The 19,410-nt window shown below is 31.8% G+C and overlaps 3 protein-coding genes and 1 pseudogene across 3 annotated transcripts; all 4 read right to left on the minus strand.

Annotated features, from left to right (window-relative positions):
• Positions 1 to 3,351: 3,351 nt before the first annotated feature.
• On the minus strand, positions 3,352 to 3,921 carry LOC131629286 (F-box/kelch-repeat protein At3g23880-like). Its single transcript, XM_058900079.1, has one exon. The coding sequence runs from the start codon at positions 3,919 to 3,921 to the stop codon at positions 3,352 to 3,354; it is 570 nt and encodes a 189-aa protein (XP_058756062.1).
• Positions 3,922 to 5,453: 1,532 nt separating this feature from the next.
• LOC131629287 (uncharacterized) lies at positions 5,454 to 6,098 on the minus strand. The gene has a single exon (XM_058900080.1). The coding sequence runs from the start codon at positions 6,096 to 6,098 to the stop codon at positions 5,454 to 5,456; it is 645 nt and encodes a 214-aa protein (XP_058756063.1).
• Positions 6,099 to 15,874: 9,776 nt separating this feature from the next.
• On the minus strand, positions 15,875 to 16,558 carry LOC131629288 (uncharacterized). Its single transcript, XM_058900081.1, has 2 exons — positions 16,044 to 16,558; positions 15,875 to 15,899 (listed from the first exon to the last, which is right to left on the minus strand). Exons 1-2 carry the CDS (start codon positions 16,556 to 16,558, stop codon positions 15,875 to 15,877), a joined length of 540 nt encoding a protein of 179 aa, XP_058756064.1.
• A 1,483-nt stretch (positions 16,559 to 18,041) lies between these two features.
• Positions 18,042 to 19,126, minus strand: LOC131629289 (F-box/kelch-repeat protein At3g23880-like; annotated as a pseudogene).
• Positions 19,127 to 19,410: the final 284 nt, after the last annotated feature.

Raw genomic sequence — 19,410 nt, forward strand, 5'->3', positions numbered from 1 at the left:
CTCAATAAATAAATAATAATTAAAACAATAATAATAATAATAAACATAAACCAACTCAATAAATGGAATAACAATAATTAAAAAATGGACCAAATTCAATAATGAATAAAAAGGGAAATTAAACTTAATTGGCTAAACATAATAAAGTTAAAAGAATGAGAATGATGATACTAATAATACTAATATTAATAATAACTATAAAACTGACAACAACAATACTAATAATACTAATATTAATAGTAATATCAATAATACTAATATTAATACTAATACTAGACCTAAAATTCAATGAAATTAAAAAAAAAAGAAACAAATGAATAAAAGGACAAAAGTCAAAATGGCCCCCTTTGACTTTTGGGTCAATGAGGTTGACCAAGGACTCAGACTAAATACATTGTAATGATCAGATGAAATAAAATAATGCTATTTGTCATATAATATTAGACTGACTCAAATGAACTGGACTAACTCAAACAAGATAAATGACTTAGTGATGATCAGACAAAAATGGAGTTTGACACATAGACACAAACACTTAACACCACATTGACATTGAAAATATCGATAATACTTTAAATAAATAGAAGTGATCGAATGAAATCCTATTTATATTTTTCTTGCAAGAATTTTTTAATTAAATAAAAAAATATACGAAACTTTGATATATCTTTTATTACAATATCTCTAAAACAATTTTAGTTTTTTTATTCTGTTTTAAAAATTTGAATGAAAAATAATTTTTCATCATACCATTTCAAATAGAGAATACTATAATGGAAAGGTGATAGTTGTATTTACCATTTCATTTTAAAATCACTTTATAAAAATTTAAAAATGATACTCTACCAATGTCGTTTTCTTGCAATTGATGACATGGTCAATACTTAATACATTACAACAATTTATTCTCATTATGGAGTATTTTGTTAGAATCATAACAACAAAAGTAACATTTAAAACAAATTTCTTTAATTTCAAACTTATGACATATTTTTCAGAAGTAAGTCCTCTCAATTTAGTGGTGGAGCCAGGAATTTTATGTAGTCTGGGCAAAAAATTCCACTGCACGTTACATGTGACAATATATAAATAATCATAAAGTGTGCTGCATAAGAGAGATGAAATCTAACATGCGAATAGTGTGCTAAATAAAATTAAGAGGTAAATGCCCTCTCCGAGACTTCTTTGCGGTGGTGAATGTTCGAATAATATCAACATCTTTAAGTGACTTGAACATCTCCCGCTCGGTGTAACATATCATCAAGTCATTGAACCACACATCGTTGATTTGGTTGCACAAATTAGACTTGATAATCTTCATTGCTGAAAAAACTCTTTCAATGGATGTTGTCGACACCGGTAATATCAAAGCCAACTCAATAAGCTTGTAGACCAATGGAAATACCAAATGTTTCTCAGTTTGAACCATCTTCATAGCCAAACTTTGAACATCTTCACAAGAAGTAAAGGAAGCATGCCTTTTCACTTGATGTACATAAGTCTCAAGTTTCTTACTTATTGTTCCACGATCATCATTAGAAAAGTCTGCATGATAAATATTAGCAAGAAGAACAAGCTTATCAACATCAAACTTGGAAAAAGAGTTCTTGGGGTCAAGACATGAGAAGCAATCAAACACAATGTTACTTCCTTTACAAAACCGGTGATCCATCTCCACACATATTTTGTCAATAGCAACATAAAAAATCTCTGCACAGTAATGGTGAAGATTAGTGACAGTCCTCTCTTCTCTTCTTGAACGATCCCGAACCGCTATTTCTTCATCCATATTTGGCACCGGAATATTTTGAGCAAAACAAAATTCTTGGAATAGTCATAAAATAGTCATAGAAAAAAACCATTGAATTAATAAAAAAAATTATCTTACTTCCTTTCAAAAAAATAAAATAGAAAAATACAGATGTGAAATCTAACGACTCTATAGATTTGGTAATTCTTGCATTGGAATATTATCCTTTCTTTCTCTCCCTCTAGACCTAGTAATTGGTTTTGAATCATAAATAAATCACTACAATAAAAAAACAGACTACAGGTAGTATGAGCAGCATAAGGCATATGATGATAGGAAACTTTTTGTTGTTAGTGATAGGCTATCTTGAACTATCAACTATGTGAAATTAAACAACCTACATTGCAATTGCTAATTGCGGTACTGTATAATATAAATATATTATTATAATAAGAAAAAAATTGAGAGAAGTACGTTACTACCTGCTCAGCTAGTTGAAAGTGACGAAGAGGTTAGAGGGTAGAGAGGAAATATGAACAGTCAGTCTATAATAGGTCTATAATACTGGATCATTCATGATTTGTTTATTTTTTTAATTTATGATTTAAGTTATAAAAAGTAATTGGGTTGTGCCTGTTTGGACCATTAGTAATCATCTGTTTTAATTTTTACACTTTTATTTTTACTAATTTTGCCCCTGCTTTCGTTTAAAAATCGGCTATTAAATTAGGGGAATACAAATAAAGTAAGTGTTGAGCCCGGGCGTGTGATCGGGATTGCCGAGCTATAGATCCGCCCCAGTCTCAATTAATCTTGAAATATGATTGAATATAAAACATTCTTTTATCATATTTATATAATTCACTACTATATTGTTAGTAAAACGCTAGAGAATTAACTAACGATAACCAATTTTTTTATTGATTTTACATATATAAGGATGTAAAACTTACCCTGATTGATTTGTAGTTGGCCATTGTTTTTTAATAACGATGATCATAAAGAGTGTAATAAAAAATTCAACTAGTATAACCTAATATAAGAATATTTATAATTTTAGAGAATCAAATTTCAAATCATTCAAAACAAAATATTTTTGTAAATTATATAAAAATTAAAGCACAATGAAATAAACCAATAATTCAAAAAATCTAATAAATAAGAATAACATCAAATTTTCATAATACATGTTCACTTGACTATTAATTAAAAATGATTAATGAAATAACCATTAATATTTTTTGGTTATGAAAAATTAGAAAGCAAAATATAATTTTTAATTATGATAACAATAATGATCATTTTACAATTGTAAGATTTCAACTTCATATCCCGTGAAGTAACAAAATGAAGTAATATCCAATGATTTGCCATTTTGTCGACAAGTCAACAATAAGTGGGGAAAATATTAAATAAAATAGATAACAAATATGAAAATGAAAATTAACATTAAAATTGAAATTATTTCTCATGTTCGAATCAATAAAAAGTGGATCTATGTCCTCTCACGCTAGACACAAGGTGATATCAAACTCTCTACAAAGATTTTGGGGTCCATCATACTATTGATGTTCTAGATCTTAGGAATCTTAAAAGTACTATTATTGATATCGAAAAATAGCCACATTCATTCTAAGCAAAGCCACATATACCAACATCACTTGATCGTCGGTCGAAATCCATATTGCCTTCGTTAAGGAAACAAGTGAAGGAAAATGAACTCGACACAATTTAGACCATGATTCTTCATTTCCGTAATGCTTCATTTGCCAAACATCACAAAAATCATGTCTTCGAGCTAAGATACACAAAAAATCCCTTAACACACTCAAATTCACACTAGCCTCAATTTCTAAACCATAATTAGGGTGAGTAAACTTTTGATATGAGTCATTCACAAAATTAAAAAAAACAATATTATAATCAATGTCTTCAAACCAATGAAGTGTGTCTTTAACAAAAGTTAGCGTTCCATGAACAAGGACATCGTCTTGAACCATTCTCCAAGAATTAGTTCCCAAATCATGCACTTTTATTTTAGCTTTATTACCACTAGCCTTGATAAAAATAACAACCACCTTATACTTTTCAATTATTGTATCGTATCCAAAACCATATGCAACATTAGCACTAATACCACTTTGATATGGGCTTTTTAAAGAAGACAACATTTTGAATTTTTGAATGGAAGGGTTCCACAGTATAATAGAGAATAGATTGACAACCAAACAAAGGATTCCGTCACAAGATCCAACGATATAAAAGTGTTTTTCGTTGATAGGGAAATTGTGTAGGTTGGCGTTAATGGTGAAAGAATTGAAAATGGATTGTAGTGGTTAAGATGATGTGGTGGTGCTTGCTTGACATACGAAGATGTTTTTTTGTGAATTTGGGATCAGAGATCAATGAATTGATAGATTTACTGAGACATTGAAGTTGAAGAAGAAGTTTCATCGGAAGTCTACAAAAGATTTCACCAACAAGTTCATCTGGAAGAGTGGGTAGTTGGAAAGTGAAACATTTGTTTGAGTATTCACCATGCAACATGACGCCATTATAAAATGAAATGGAAGACTTTTAATAAAAAAAAGAAGATAGAAATGAAAGAATTGTGGGGAATGAATGAAAGCAGGATAATATATAATCCTTCAATTTGTTTCTCTAAGAATAATATGAAATTCTTTACTCAAAAATAAAAAATATAGTCAAAGGTTTCATTTAATTTTTATTCAAATAGTCAAACATCTATAAACATTTCCAAACAAAAAACTAATACATTGAATATTTTGGTCAAAGACATTACCAATACATTATTTTCTTCCATAAATATAAGATTCTTTTAACAATTTTTATCCTTTTGTTTTGGATTTTCCTTATGAATTATTAAACATTCTTTCAAGTACATTCCTTTTAGTTAATAAAAATAATCACAAGACCTACATTAATATAGGATTCCAAATAAAAGAAATTTGTTTCTTTAAAATAAATAAAACTGGATATGTTCATCTTGATTTCTTTAATATAAATGATTGATTATTGAAAAATAGAGAAAATAAAAAAGGGAAATGAACTTAAAAATAAGATGATAGTGTAGGTGTTTTGTATGAGAGAAAACAAACTAATATATATATACTAAAAATTATATTACTGTCCTAAAAAAATCAACATAATAAAAAGACTAAAAAAAATTAAAATAATTAAAAAATTTAAAGGTCAAAAAATCAAATTAATTTGTATAACAATAATATTATTATATAAAAAAAATAACATTAATATATAAAAGAATTAATAAACTAGTATAAAAGTAGACCTTGTTGTATTTTTTCAATATATATATATATATATATATATATATATATCAAATTGTAAGAAAATAATTAGAATAAAAAACAGAAAATATATTTTTGTAACTATACATATATTTTTGTCTCTATAAATATCTTCAGTTTTATCTTTTATTCCCTATAAAAAACAGAAAAGCCATGTTAGTGTTATTTACTATTTTCAGTTCATAACTATACATATAGATACACAAGTGAAATGGGAAATAAATTTATTTTACTATAATACAGAACTTCTGGCGGAGCCAGAAATTTTATGTAGTCTGGACAAAAAAGTTAAGTGCACGTTACATGTGACAATATATAAATAGTCATAAAGTGTGCTACATAAGAGAGATAAAACCTAACCTGCGAATAGTGTGCTAAATAAAATTAAGAGGTAAATGCCCTCTCCAAGACTTCTTTGCGGTTGTGAATGATCGAATAATATCAACATCTTTAAGTGACCTGAATATCTCCATCTCGGTGTAACATATCATCAAGTCGTTGAACCACACATCGTCGATTTTGTTGCGCAGGTTAGACTTGATAATCTTTATTGCTGAAAAAGCTCTTTCAACGGATGTTGTCGAAACCGGCAATATCAAAGCCAACTTATTGAGCTTGTAGATCAAAGGAAATACCAAATGTTTCTCAGTTTGAACCATCCTCATAGCTAAACTTTGAACATCTTCACAAGAAGTAAAGGACGCATTCCTTTTCACTTGATGTACATAAGTCTCAAGTTGCTCCCTTATTGTTCCACGGTCATCATCAGAAAAGTTTGCATGATAAATACAAGCAAGACGGTCAAGCTTATCAACATCAAACTTGGAAAAAGAGTTCTTGGGGTCAAGACATGAGAAGCAATCTAGCGCAACGTTACTTCCTTCACAAACCCGGTGATCCATCTCCACGCATATTTTGTCAATCGCAACATACAAAATCTCTGCACAGTAATGGTGAAGATTAGTGACAGTCCTCCCTTCTCTTCTTGAATGATCCCGAAGCGTTATTTCTTCATCCATATTTGGCACCGGAGTATTTTGAGCAACACAAAATTCTTGGAATAGTCATAAAATAGTCATAGAAAAAAACCATTGAATTATTAAAAAAATTCATCTTACTTCATTTCAGAAAAAAAATAGAAAAATACAGATGTTAAATCTAACGATTCTATAGATTTGGTAATTCTTGCATTGGAATATTATCCTTTCTTTCTCTCCCTCTAGACCTAGTTATTGGTTTTGAATCATAAATAAATCACTGCAATAAAAAAACAGACTACAGGTAGTACAAGCAGTATAAGGCATATGATGATAGGAAACTTTTTGTTGTTAGTGATAGGCTATCTTGAACTATCAACTATATGTGAAATTAAACAACCTACATTGCAATTGCTTATTGCGGTACTGTATAATATAATAATAATAATAATAATATATTATTATAATAAGAAAATAATTAAGAGAAGTACGTTATTACATGCTCAGCTAGTTGAAAGTGACGAAGAGATTAGAGGGGAAAGAGGAAATATGAACAGTCAATCTATAGTAGGTCTATAATAATAGGTCAATCATGATTAGTTTAATTTTTTAATTTTTGTTTAAAGTTATAAATAATTGATAGGGTTGTGCCTGTTTGGACCATTAGTATTCATCTGTTTTAATTTTTACACTTTTATTTTTACTAGTTTTTCCCCTGCTTTCGTTTAAAAATCGGCAATTAAATTAGGGGAAATACAAACAAAGTAGGCGTTAGGCCCGGTTGGGTGCCCTGCCTCTCCGGGCTATACAACTGCCCCTGTCTCAATTAATCTTGAAATATGATTGAATATAAAACATTCTTTTATTAAATTTATATAATTCACTTCTATAATATAAATAAAATGCTAGAGAATTGACTAACGATAGCCAATTTTTATTGATTTTACATATATAAGGATGTAAAACTTACCCAGAGTGATTTGTAGTTTCCATTATTTTTTAATAACGATGATCATAAAGAGTGTAATAAAAAATTCAACTAGTATAGCCTAATATAAGAATATTTATGATTTTAGAGAATCAAATTTCAAATCATTCAAAACAAAATATTTTTGTAAGTTATATAAAAATAAATGTACAATGAAATAAACCAATAACTCAAAAAATCTAATAAATAAGAATCACATCAAATTTTCTTAATACATATTCACTTGACTATTAATTAAAAATGATTAATGAAATAACCATTAATATTTTTTGTTTATGAAAAATTAGAAAGGAAAATATAATTTTTAATTATGATAACATTAATAATCATTTTACAATTGTGAGATTTCAACTTCATATCCCGTGAAGTAACAAAATGAAGTAGTATCCAATGATCTGCCATTTTGTCGACAAGTCAACAATAAGTGGGACGAATATTAAATAAAATAGATAACAAAGATTAAAATGAAAATTAACATTAAAACTGAAATTATTTCTCATGTTCGAATCAATAAAAAGTGGATCTATGTCCTCTGACGCTAGACATAAGGTGAAATCAAACTCTCTATAAAGATTTTGGGTTCAATCAAACTATTGATGTTCTCGATCTTAGGAATCTTAAAAGTACTATTATTGATATCGAAAATAGCCACATTCATTCTAAACAAAGCCACATATACCAACACCACTTGATCGTCGGTCGAAATCCATACTGCCTTCGTTAAGGAAACAAATGAAGGAAAATGAAATCGACACAATTTAGACCATGATTCTTCATTTCCATAATGCTTCATTTGTCAAACATCACAAAAATCATGTCTTCGAGCTAAGATACACAAACAATCCCTTAATACACCCAAATTCACACTAGCCTCATTTTCTAAACCATAATCAGGGTGAGTAAACTTTTGATATGAGTCATTTACAAAATTAAAAGAAATAATATTATAATCAATATCTTCAAACCAATGAAGTGTGTCATTCACAAAAGTTAGCGTTCCATCCATTGGAACAGGGACATCATCTTAAACCATTCTCCAAGAATTAGTACCCAAATCATGCACTTTTATTTTAGCTTTATTACCACTAGCATTGATAAAAATAACAACCACCTTATACTTTTCAATTATTGTATCATATCCAAAACCATATCATGAGCAGTTTCTCTGTTTGTGATCTTCTCATACTCAGCATGTGAAATGGCATTTAACAATATAGTCCTTGCTTTGTGGTGATTTTTGAACTCTTTCTTTTGATCATCACTCATAGCCTGTCTAGTAATCTTGACTCCACGAGCAGTCACCGGATTTGTGTAACCATCCAACACTTAATCCCATAGATCACCATCTTGACATAGAAAGTAACTTTCAAGCCTATCTTTCCAATATTCAAAGTTCTCACCATCAAAGACTGGTGGTCTATTGTATCCATTGAAACTGTTACTTCCATTGTTACCATGGTTGTTCTGATTAGTAGGAGGTGGTACTGGATCCACCATTTTCGTGTTTTTCTCCTTAATATTTTGTCTAACACTGTTAAGCGTTTACACCTAGAACCGGCGCTCTGATGCCAATTGGAGGAGTGAAAAACACTTAGAAAGGGGAGATTGAATATGGGTTGTTTCTAAAAATGGTAGATAAAAAATAATCACACAGTTATTTTTATCCTGGTTCGTTGTTAATAAAACTACTTCAGTCCACCCCTTAGAGAGTGATTTACCTCAACTGAGGATTTAATCCACTAATCAGCCTTGATTACAATGGTTATCCACTTAAACAACTTCTAAGTCTTCTAGAGTATACAGATCACAACTTGATCACTCTAGGTATTCCATTTACAAATTAGTAAACAATATTACAAGAGTTTAACACGCTTCTTAATAAGCTATAATCACCAAGTGATTTTCTCTCAAGATTAAGTTCTAACACTCACTAAGATATTACAATATTTGTGAGGTTGAAGATGAATTTCTTTGCTGTTTGTGTGATAACGTTGAGAATCAATTTGGCAGCGTAAGGTTTCTTAGTGTATATTCTCTAGTTCTTCAGCATCTAGAGCTTCACTTATATATGCAGTGAGAAAAGTGACCGTGAGTAGCATTTAATGCTTTACGTGAATAGTACACTGCTGCATTTAATGTTTCACTCTTTTGTCAACTACCTCGAGCCTTGTTTCAACTGCTCTTGGTGACTTTGCCTTTTGTAGCTTCTAACGTTCCTTTTGTTAGTCAGATTTGACGTTGTAGCTTTTTCTTCTTGTACTTGCTTCTGGACTCATACTATTGGAATGACATTTAAATATCAGAGTCTTCAGCGTTGGTGCAGATGCAACTTTAGTCATCAGACTTTGGAAGTTCTTTGCAGCGTGATACCATCAGATTTTTAGAGCCTTGCTTCTGATTGCCATCTTCTGATGCCTTCCAGATCATGTTCTAATTTTCTCGAGACCATCTTCTGATGTCTTCCAGACCATGATCTGATAAAGCCATCCAGATCTTCTGGGTCAGAGCTTCTGAACAATGATTTAATGCATATTCTTTTAGACTTTTCCTGAAATGGAAAACGGGAATAATTAGAGTACCACATTGTCTTATACCAAATTCATATATAATGTTATTATCAAAACTAGAAATATTGATTAGAACATTTCATGTTCTAACATGCGTTAATGGTGACATAATTGAAAATGGATTGTAGTGGGTAAGATATTACATGAGACTCATCTCTCGGGGTTAAGATGATGTGGTGGTGCTTGCTTGACATCCGAAGATGTTTTTTTTGTGAATTTGGTTTCAGAGATCAATGAATTGATAGCTTTACTAAGACATCGAAGTTGAAGAAGAAGTTTCATCAGAAGTCTACAAAAGATTTCACCAACAAGTTCATCTGGAAGAGTGGGTAGTTGGAGAAGTGAAACATTTGTTTGAGTATTGACCATGCAACATGACACCATTAGAAAATGAAAGGGAAGACTTTTAATAAAAAAATAAGATAGAAATGAAAGAATTGTAGGGAATGAATGAAACCAGGATTATATATAATCCTTCAATTTGTTTCTCTAAGAATAATATGAAATTCTTTACTCAAAAATAAAAAATATAGTCAAAGGTTTTATTTATTTTTTATTCAAATAGTCAAACATCTATAAACATTTCCAAACAAAAAACTAATACATTGAATATTTTGGTCGAAGACATTACCAATACATTATTTTCTTCCATAAATATAAGATTCTTTTAACAATTTTTATCCTTTTGTTTTGGATTTTCCTTATGAATTATTAAACATTCTTTCAAGTACATTTCTTTTAGTTCATAAAAATAATCACAAGACCTACATTTTTTTTAATCAAATAGAGATTTTATTAACTCAAAATAGCCAGTCAAAACACAATAAGGGGATCGCTAGGATCCAACCCACCAATAGGACGAAGACAGAAAGATCCTATAGTAACAAACCGGCTATATGCTTTTTAAGCTTATTTGTATACCACCCCCTGTAAACTATGTTATCAATAATATCATCAACTATTTTATTATTTACAGTATGATTAAACACAACCCCATTTCTATAGCGCCATATCCCGTAAACTGTTTCAGTGAATGCAAGTTTTAGAATACTTGCCCGCCAACCTTTTTTTCGTGTTTGATATATAACCCATGCAAGTTCTTCGTTCCAGTGTTTAATGCTATGGGTCATTTTTAGCCATTGTAGAACTTGTTCCCAAATGGTGCTTGTCAACTTGCACTCGAAGAATAGGTGAGTAATGGATTCAACCTCTTCCTTGCAAAGATTACAAACAGTTTCTTGAATCATACCAAAACGATACAACCTGTCCTTTGTAGGGAGCCTACCGTGACAAACCAGCCAAAGATTTAGTTTTGCTCGAGGTCTCGCATAATTATGATGCATCAAAAATCTCTAAGGAACACGAGCATCCCCCTTAATTAGGAGCCTGTATACATTCTTCATCGAGAATTTTTCCTGTTGCAGAAGTTTTGTCCAGTCTTGGTGGTGTTGAACAATTAACTCTCTTTGTGTCATGACATTCTTGAACATCCAAGACCAAGTTGACTTGCTCTCCAGCTGCAAAATATCCCTACCTTTTATGTAGAACATGTGAATCCGTTTTACCCATAAATTATCTGTTTTCCGACACAAATTCCAGAGACATTTTACCATGGTAGTCACGTTCCAAAGAGAAAAGTTAATAATATCCAAACCTCCTTGGCATTTCAGTTTGCAAATATTTTCCCATTCAACTGGACTCTTTTTCTTAACTTCATGAGACCCAGTCCATATAAACGAACGACAGATAGCTTCGATTTTCTTTAGCACAAATTTTGGTAACGGGAAACACATCATCCAATATTGAGATATGGCTAAGGTTATGCTTTGCACCAGTTGGATACGACCAGCATAGCTTAGAAGACGGGCTGTCTAGTGCCTCGTTCGAGAAATAATTTTATCAATCAACGACATATAGTGAGAGATTGTGAGCCTTTTACTCGTAAGGGGTACTCCCAAATATCGCACCGGGAATTGCCCTTCTTTAAAGTCTGTGACTTGCTTCATATGCTCCTTTATGTCTACACCCACCCCTCTAAGAATTTTTTTGCATTTGCTGGGGTTTATCACTAAACAAGTACTGTCAGAAAATTGTTGGACCACATCTAGCAACATGTCCCCGGATTTCGAGTCGCCCCTGCAGAATAAAAGGACATCGTCTGCGAAAGTAATATGAGTTAAATTCAGTTTCATACATTGCGCGTGATGGTTAAATTTTGGATCTTGTTGCATTTTATTCAGTAGCTGGTTGAGATATTCCATCATGATTAAGAACAGCAAGGGGGATATCGGATCCCCTTGTCGTATGCCTCTACGAGCCAACAGACCTTCTGTCATCTTTCCATTAATGTTGAACTTGTAAGAAACAGTTTATACTGTCAACATGACCCAATCTATAAAAGTGCAAGGCAAACCGATCTCCTGCATGACAGTTTCAAGTGCCCTTCAATCCACCATGTCGTAGGCCTTCTGTAGATCTAATTGCAGCATACATCTTGGTGTCCCCCTTTCCTACTATAGCATTTGACAAGTTCATATGCAAGCATAATGTGATGATGGATATTTTGGCCCAGTATAAATGCTGCTTGGTTTAAACTAACAACATATTGAAGTACCTTCCCCAACCTTGCAGTTAATATTCTCGATATGATTTTATAAAAAGTGGTGCATCCGGAGATAGGTCTATAATCCTTGACTCCACTTGCTCCATCATGTTTGGGGATTAAAGTGACCATTGTATTGTTGAAAGGCTTGTAGATATTACCCTTGTCGAAAAACTCCATAATTGCTGCTAGTACATCTTTTTTGATAATGTGCCAACATGATTTGAAGAATTTTGCGCCATAGTCGTCAATGCCGGGAGATTTGAGGTCACCAATTCCACTGAGAGCTCGCTCAATTTCATCTTCAGTCACCCTACTCATCGGGAATTCTCTCTGCTGATTAGTAACTTGTTTACCTTTCCTCATAACTTTGATATTAATATGGTTCAGCCTGTTACTCTATGGCTCCATTAAATTGCTATAGAACTATAGAACTTCACGTTCGATATCAGATTGAACGGAGAGTATGGTTCCATCATTTTGCTGCAACATTTTCATACTCTTTTTATTATGCCTCGACTTCACATAAGCATGAAAGAACGCACTATTTTCATCCCCCATTTTTAACCAATCAAGCTTAGCTTTCTGCATCACGGACTTCTCTTCCACAATAATCCAATGGATAACATCATCCGTGAGCTTTTTTATCTTCTCCAATTCATGGCTATCGAATCTATGATTCCCGAGGCTATCTTGAGCACTTAGTAGCTCCTGCCTGGGTTTAACAATATTCTGTCGAATATCATTTATTGGCTTATGCGGGGTTTTGAGATCAAACCTCAGTCTTTTCAGTTTACGCCAAAGGATAGACATAGGGCTGCCAGTTACAGGTTTGTTCCAGCTTCTCATAACAATTTCCTCAAAACCCTTAATCTCCACCATATAGTTATTAAACTTGAAGGCACTTTTTGGTTTTCGGTCATGGTCCACCACAAGGTAGAGAAGAGCATGGTCAGATACTGAAGGAGGTAGGATATTCAGCATCATACTAGGATTGTTTTGGAACCAAGCCACATTTGCTAAAACTCTATCTATTCGTGAGTAGATTGGATCTGAACTTCTTTTGTTGAACCAAGTGAAAAAATCGCTAATGTTGTCCATTTCACTTAAACCCGTTCCTTCCATCATGGCCTGCATATCAACATATTCTGCTTCCGTTACCAATCTCCCCCTACTCTGTCTTGCGCTTTTGCCACATTATTGTAATCACCCATCAAACACCACGGCCCTTGCTGAACCATGTGAATGTGCTATATATCCTTCCATAATCGTTTTCTACTGTCAAGTTCATTACTGGCATAAATTGCTGTCAGCCAAAAGTTGAAACCCCCTGCCAGATCATATACACCACAATGAATAAGTTGATTAGTACTTTTGACGAAACGAACATCCACTTTGTTAGTATCCTAATACAGCCATATTCTTCCATTAGTATGGTCAGCATAATTGTCAACATAATTTCCTTTGAGTCTGAGTTTTTCTCTAATTTTCTCTACCTTGTTTACTTTGACTCGTGTTTCAAGTAATATCAATATGTTCGATTGAAGCTCTAGGAGACGGGAGCTTATCTCCCTAAGCTTTGAAACCTTGTTGAGCCCACTCACGTTCCATGAGGCTATCATGGTCCCCTATCTAGAGCTTGGGGGCCACTCAAAACCTCCAATACCTTAAATCCATTGGAACATAGTAAATCTACAGATGATTCAGAAAAAGCAGGAGCTTTACCTCTATCTTTTACTTCACTTTTTACTAGAGTCCACTTCTCATCATCATCAATTGATGATCTATTCTTCAATATGTTATTTTTAGGAGTGGTAACTTCAGCAACATCTGTAATAACTTGTATAGAGCTTTGGGTTTGATCTTTAACAATAGCTGCAACATGAGTGTCTGTTTTTATTACTTCTTTAGGCTGCTTTGAATTCCACGCATTCTTCTTAGGTCCCAGACCATATTGGTGTCCCACTTTTTGGTATTTATCACAAAATTTTGGTTTCCACTCATACTCTACAGACTACATCAGTATCTTACCTTCTTTGCCCTTAAGGGTAATCTCATCTACCAATTTTCTGGTGATATCCACCTCAACTAGCATTCTTGCATAGGTGACCAGAAGCTTATGAGTAATGCATTCATCAGTAACCATTGGCACCCCAATGGCGCTTCCAATCTTGTTCAATGTGCGTTCTCCCCAGAGACGCAAAGGAAGTTTGGGCAGCCTAATCCATATCGACATCGTTCTCAGCATGTCCTGTTTCATGTTAAAATCCGGCTTCCATTCTATAAGGACCATAGGCATACCTCTAATTGAATAGGGGCCCTTAACCAATATAGACTCCATATCCTCATGTGATTTGAATCTCATCATAAAGTAACCATCGTCATGATAGTATAACTCAGGTAGATGGATGGTGTTCCAATGGCGCTCCATGAAATTCTTCACCATACCCATACTAAGATCATCCCCCATTACATACATAATTAGGGCATTTTCCCAAAAACGTAATTCAGATTCCACATCTTCATCTTCAATTTCTATTTCAATTTGTCCATTAACAATAGTTAGGGCCATGTATGACATCATCCTACCTTTTGTGGGGGTCCGATTATCACTGATAACATCGACCCATTATTTTCTTACCTCTGGTTTCCCGCTTTGTTGTGCAACTTTTGGAGAATCCACCCCTTTTGAATCTGCATCGATCTATTTTCTGCTCATTTGTACCGCCTCGTCTGTTACATGTTTCTGATTTTCTTTCGCCGTCCCTAATTGTGGCTCCGGCGAAACGTGGTTGCTAGTGGCCGTAGACACCATGGATTTTGGACGTCCACGCCCTCGCTTCGTCGGCACCCCCATCGATTGTTTATTATAGGATTCCAAATAAAATAAATTTTTTTCTTTAAAATAAATAAAACTGGATATTTTCATCTTGATTTTTTTTTAATATAAATGATTGGTTATTGAAAATTAGAGAAAATTAAAAAGGGAAATGAACTTAAAAATAAGATGATAGTGTAGGAGTTTTGTATGAGAGAAAACAAACTAATATATATATACTAAAAGTTACATTACTGTCCTAAAAAAAATCAACATAATAAAAAGACTAAAAACAAATTAAAATAGATGATAAAAAACGTAAAGTAGACCTTGCTCTATTTTGTCAATTTAATATATATATATATATATATATATATATATATATATATATATATATATATATATATATATATATATATATATATATATATATATATATATATATATATATATATATATATATATATATATATATATATATATATATATATATATCAAATTTTAAGAAAATAATAAGAATAAAATTAAAGCATTAAGAAATGAAAAATTTAAATACTCTCTATCTATTGAATAAAATGTAAAATTTATGGTTAAATATAATTTTGTACTTATAAATATCTTCAGTTTTAACTTTTACTCCCCCATAAAAAACAGAAAAACCATGTTAGTATTATTTACTATTTTCAGTTCCTAACTATACGAATAGAAGCACAAGTGAAATGGGAAATGAATTTATTTTATTATAATACAGAACTTCTGGCAGGGCCAGGAATTTTATGTAGCCTGGGCAAAAAATGTAACTGCACGTTACATCTGACAATATATAAATAGTCATAAAGTGTGCTACATAAGAGAGATGTAACCTAACCTGCGAATAATGTGCTAAATAAAATTAAGAGGTAAATGGCCTCTCCGAGACTTCTTTGCGGTGGTGATTGTTTGAATAATATCAACAACTTTAAGTGACTTGAATATCTCCCGCTCGGTGTAACATATCATCAAGTCATTGAACCACACATCGTTGATTTTGTTGCGTAAATTAGACTTGATAATCTTTATTGCTGAAAAAGCTCTTTCAACAGATGTTGTCGACGCCGGAAATATCAAAGCCAACTTAATGAGCGTGTAGACCAATGGAAATACCAAATGTTTCTCAGTTTGAACCATCTTCATAGCCAAACTTTGAGCATCTTTACAAGAAGTAAAGGAAGCATGCCTTTTCAATTGATGTACATAAGTCTCAAGTTGCCCCGTTATTGTTCCACGGTCATCATCAGAAAAGCCTGCATGATAAATGTAAGCAAGACGGTCAAGCTTATCAACATCACACATGGAAAAAGAGTTCTTAATGTCAAGACATGAGAAGCAATCCAGCACAACGTTACTTCCTTCACAAAACCGTTGATCCATCTCCACACATATTTTGTCAATAGTAGAATAAAAAATCCATGCACGGTAATGGTGAAGATTTGGGACAATCCTCCCTTCTCTTCTTGAATGTTCCTGAAGCGCTTTTTCTTCATCCATATTTGGCACCGGAGTATTTTGAGCAAAACAAAATTCGTGTAATAGTCATAAAACAGTCATAGAAAAAAAACCATTGATTTAATAAAAAAAATTCATCTTACTTCATTTCAAAAAAATATAATAGAAAAATACAGATGTTAAATCTAACGATTCTATAGATTCGGTAATTCTTGCATTGGAATATTATCCTTTCGTTCTCTCCCTCTAGACCTAGTTATTGGTTTTGAATCATAAATAAATCACTGCAATAAAAAAAAACATACTACAGGTAGTACGAGCAGTATAAGGTATATGATGATAGGAAACTTTTTGTTGTTAGTGATAGGCTATCTTGAACTATCAACTATGTGAAATTAAACAACCAATATTGCAATTGCTTATTGCGGTAATGTATATTATAATAGTAATATATTATTATAATAAGAAAAAAATTAAGAGAAGTACGTTATTGCCTGCTCAGATAGTTGAAAGTGACGAAGAGGTTAGAGGGGAGAGAGGAAATATTAACAGTCAGTCTATAGTAGGTCTATAATACTAGATCATTCATGATTAGTTTCTTTTTATAATTTTTGTTTTAAGTTATAAATAATTAATTGGGTTGTGCCTGTTTGGACCATTAGTATTCATCTGTTTTAATTTTTACACTTTTATTTTTACTAGTTTTGACCCTGCTTTCATTTAAAAATCGCCTTTTAAATTCGGGGAAATAAAAACAAAGTAGGGGTTGAGCCCGGGCGCGTGCCGGGGCTCGCCTGGTTATAGAACCACCCCTGTCTAAATTAATCTTAAAATATGATTGATTATAAAACATTCTTTTATCATATTTGTATAATTCACTACTATATTATTAATAAAATGCTAGAGAATTAACTAACAACAACAAATTTTTTTTATATATTTTACATATATAAGGATGTAAAACTTACCCAGAGTGATTTGTAATTAGCCAATGTTTTTTAATAACGATGATCATAAAGAGTGTAATAAAAAATTCAACTAGTATAGCCTAATATAAGAATATTTAAGATTTTAGAGAATCAAATTTCAAATCATTCAAAACAAAATATTTTTGTAAATTATATAAATATTAATGCACAATGAAATGAATCAATAACTCAAAAAATCTAATAAATAAGAATAACATCAAATTTTCATAACACATATTCACTTGACTATTAATTAAAAATGATTAATGAAATAACCATTAATATTTTTTGGTTATGAAAAATTAAAAAGCAAAATATAATTTTTAATTATGATAACATTAATAATCATTTTACAATTGTGAGATTTCAACTTCATATCCCGTGAAGTAACAAAATGAAGTAATATCCAATGATCTGCCATTTTGTCGACAAGTCAACAATAAGTGGGACAAATATTAAATAAAATAGATAACAAAGATGAAAATGAAAATTAACATTAAAATTGAAATTATTTCTCATGTTCGAATCAATAAAAAGTGGATCTATGTCCTCTCACGCTAGACACAAGGTGATATCAAACTCTCTACAAAGATTTTGGGGTCAATCAAACTATTGATGTTCTGGATCTTAGGAATCTTAAAAGTACTATTATTGATATCGAAAATAGCCACATTCATTCTAAGCAAAGCCACATATACCAACACCACTTGATCGTCGGTCGAAATCCATATTGCCTTCGTTAAGGAAACAAATGAAGGAAAATGAACTCGACATAATTTAGACCATGATTCTTCATCTCCGTAATGCTTCATTTGCAAAACATCACAAAAATCATGTCTCCGAGCTAGAATAAATAAAACAATACCTTAACACACTCAAATTCACACTAGCCTCATTTTCTAAACCATAACCAGGGTGCGTAAACTTTTGATATGAGTGATTCACAAAATTAAAAGAAACAATATTATAATCAATATATTCAAACCAATGAAGTGTGTCATTCAAAAAATTTAGCGTTCCATCCATTGGAAGAGGGACATCATCTTGAACCATTCTCCTAGAATTAGTACCCAAATCATGCACTTTTATTTTAGCTTTATTACCACTAGCATTGATAAAAACAACAACCACCTTATACTTTTCAATTATTGTATCATATCCAAAACCATATGCAACATTAGCTCTAATACCACTTTGAAATGGGCTTTTTAAAGAAGGCAACATTTTGAATTTTTTAATGGAAGGGTTCCACAATATAATAGAGAATAGATTGACAACCAAACAAAGGATTCCGTCACAAGATCCAATGATATAAAAGTATTTTTCGTTGATAGGGAAATTGTGTAGGTTGGCGTTAATGGTGACAGAATTGAAAATGGATTGTAGTGGGTAAGATATTACAGGAGACTCATCTCTCGGGGTTAAGATGATGTGGTGGTGTTTGCTTGACATCCGAAGATGTTTTTTTTATGAATTTGGGTTCAGAGATCAATGAATTGATAGATTTACTGAGACATCGAAGTTGAAGAAGAAGTTTCATCGGAAGTCTACAAAAGATTTCACCAACAAGTTCATCTGGAAGAGTGGGTAGTTGGAGAAGTGAAACATTTATTTGAGTATTGACCATGCAACATGACGCCATTATAAAATGAAATGGAAGACTTTTAATAAAAAAAAAAAGATAGAAATGAAAGAATTGTGGGGAATGAATGAAAGCAGGATAATATATAATCCTTCAATTTGTTTCTCTAAGAATAATATGAAATTCTTTACTAAAAAAATAAAAAATATAGTCAAAGGTTTCATTTATTTTTTATTCAAATAGTCAAACATCTATAAACATTTCCAAACAAAAAACTAATACATTGAATATTTTGGTCAAAGACATTACCAATACATTATTTTCTTCCATAAATATAAGATTCT

This window comes from Vicia villosa, unplaced genomic scaffold (genome assembly GCF_029867415.1).
Source record: "Vicia villosa cultivar HV-30 ecotype Madison, WI unplaced genomic scaffold, Vvil1.0 ctg.000547F_1_1, whole genome shotgun sequence".
NCBI lineage: Eukaryota > Viridiplantae > Streptophyta > Magnoliopsida > Fabales > Fabaceae > Vicia > Vicia villosa.

Excerpts from the sequence above, each read along its gene's own strand:
- LOC131629286 (XM_058900079.1), bottom strand. The coding sequence starts at position 3,921 with ATGTTGTCTTCTTTAAAAAGCCCATATCAAAGTGGTATTAGTGCTAAT.
- LOC131629288 (XM_058900081.1), bottom strand. The coding sequence starts at position 16,558 with ATGGATGAAGAAAAAGCGCTTCAGGAACATTCAAGAAGAGAAGGGAGG. Across the intron at positions 15,900-16,043 it reads AACAAAATCAACGATGTGTG|GTTAGGTTACATCTCTCTTA; the intron begins GTTCAATGACTT and ends CATTATTCGCAG.
- LOC131629287 (XM_058900080.1), bottom strand. The coding sequence starts at position 6,098 with ATGGATGAAGAAATAACGCTTCGGGATCATTCAAGAAGAGAAGGGAGG.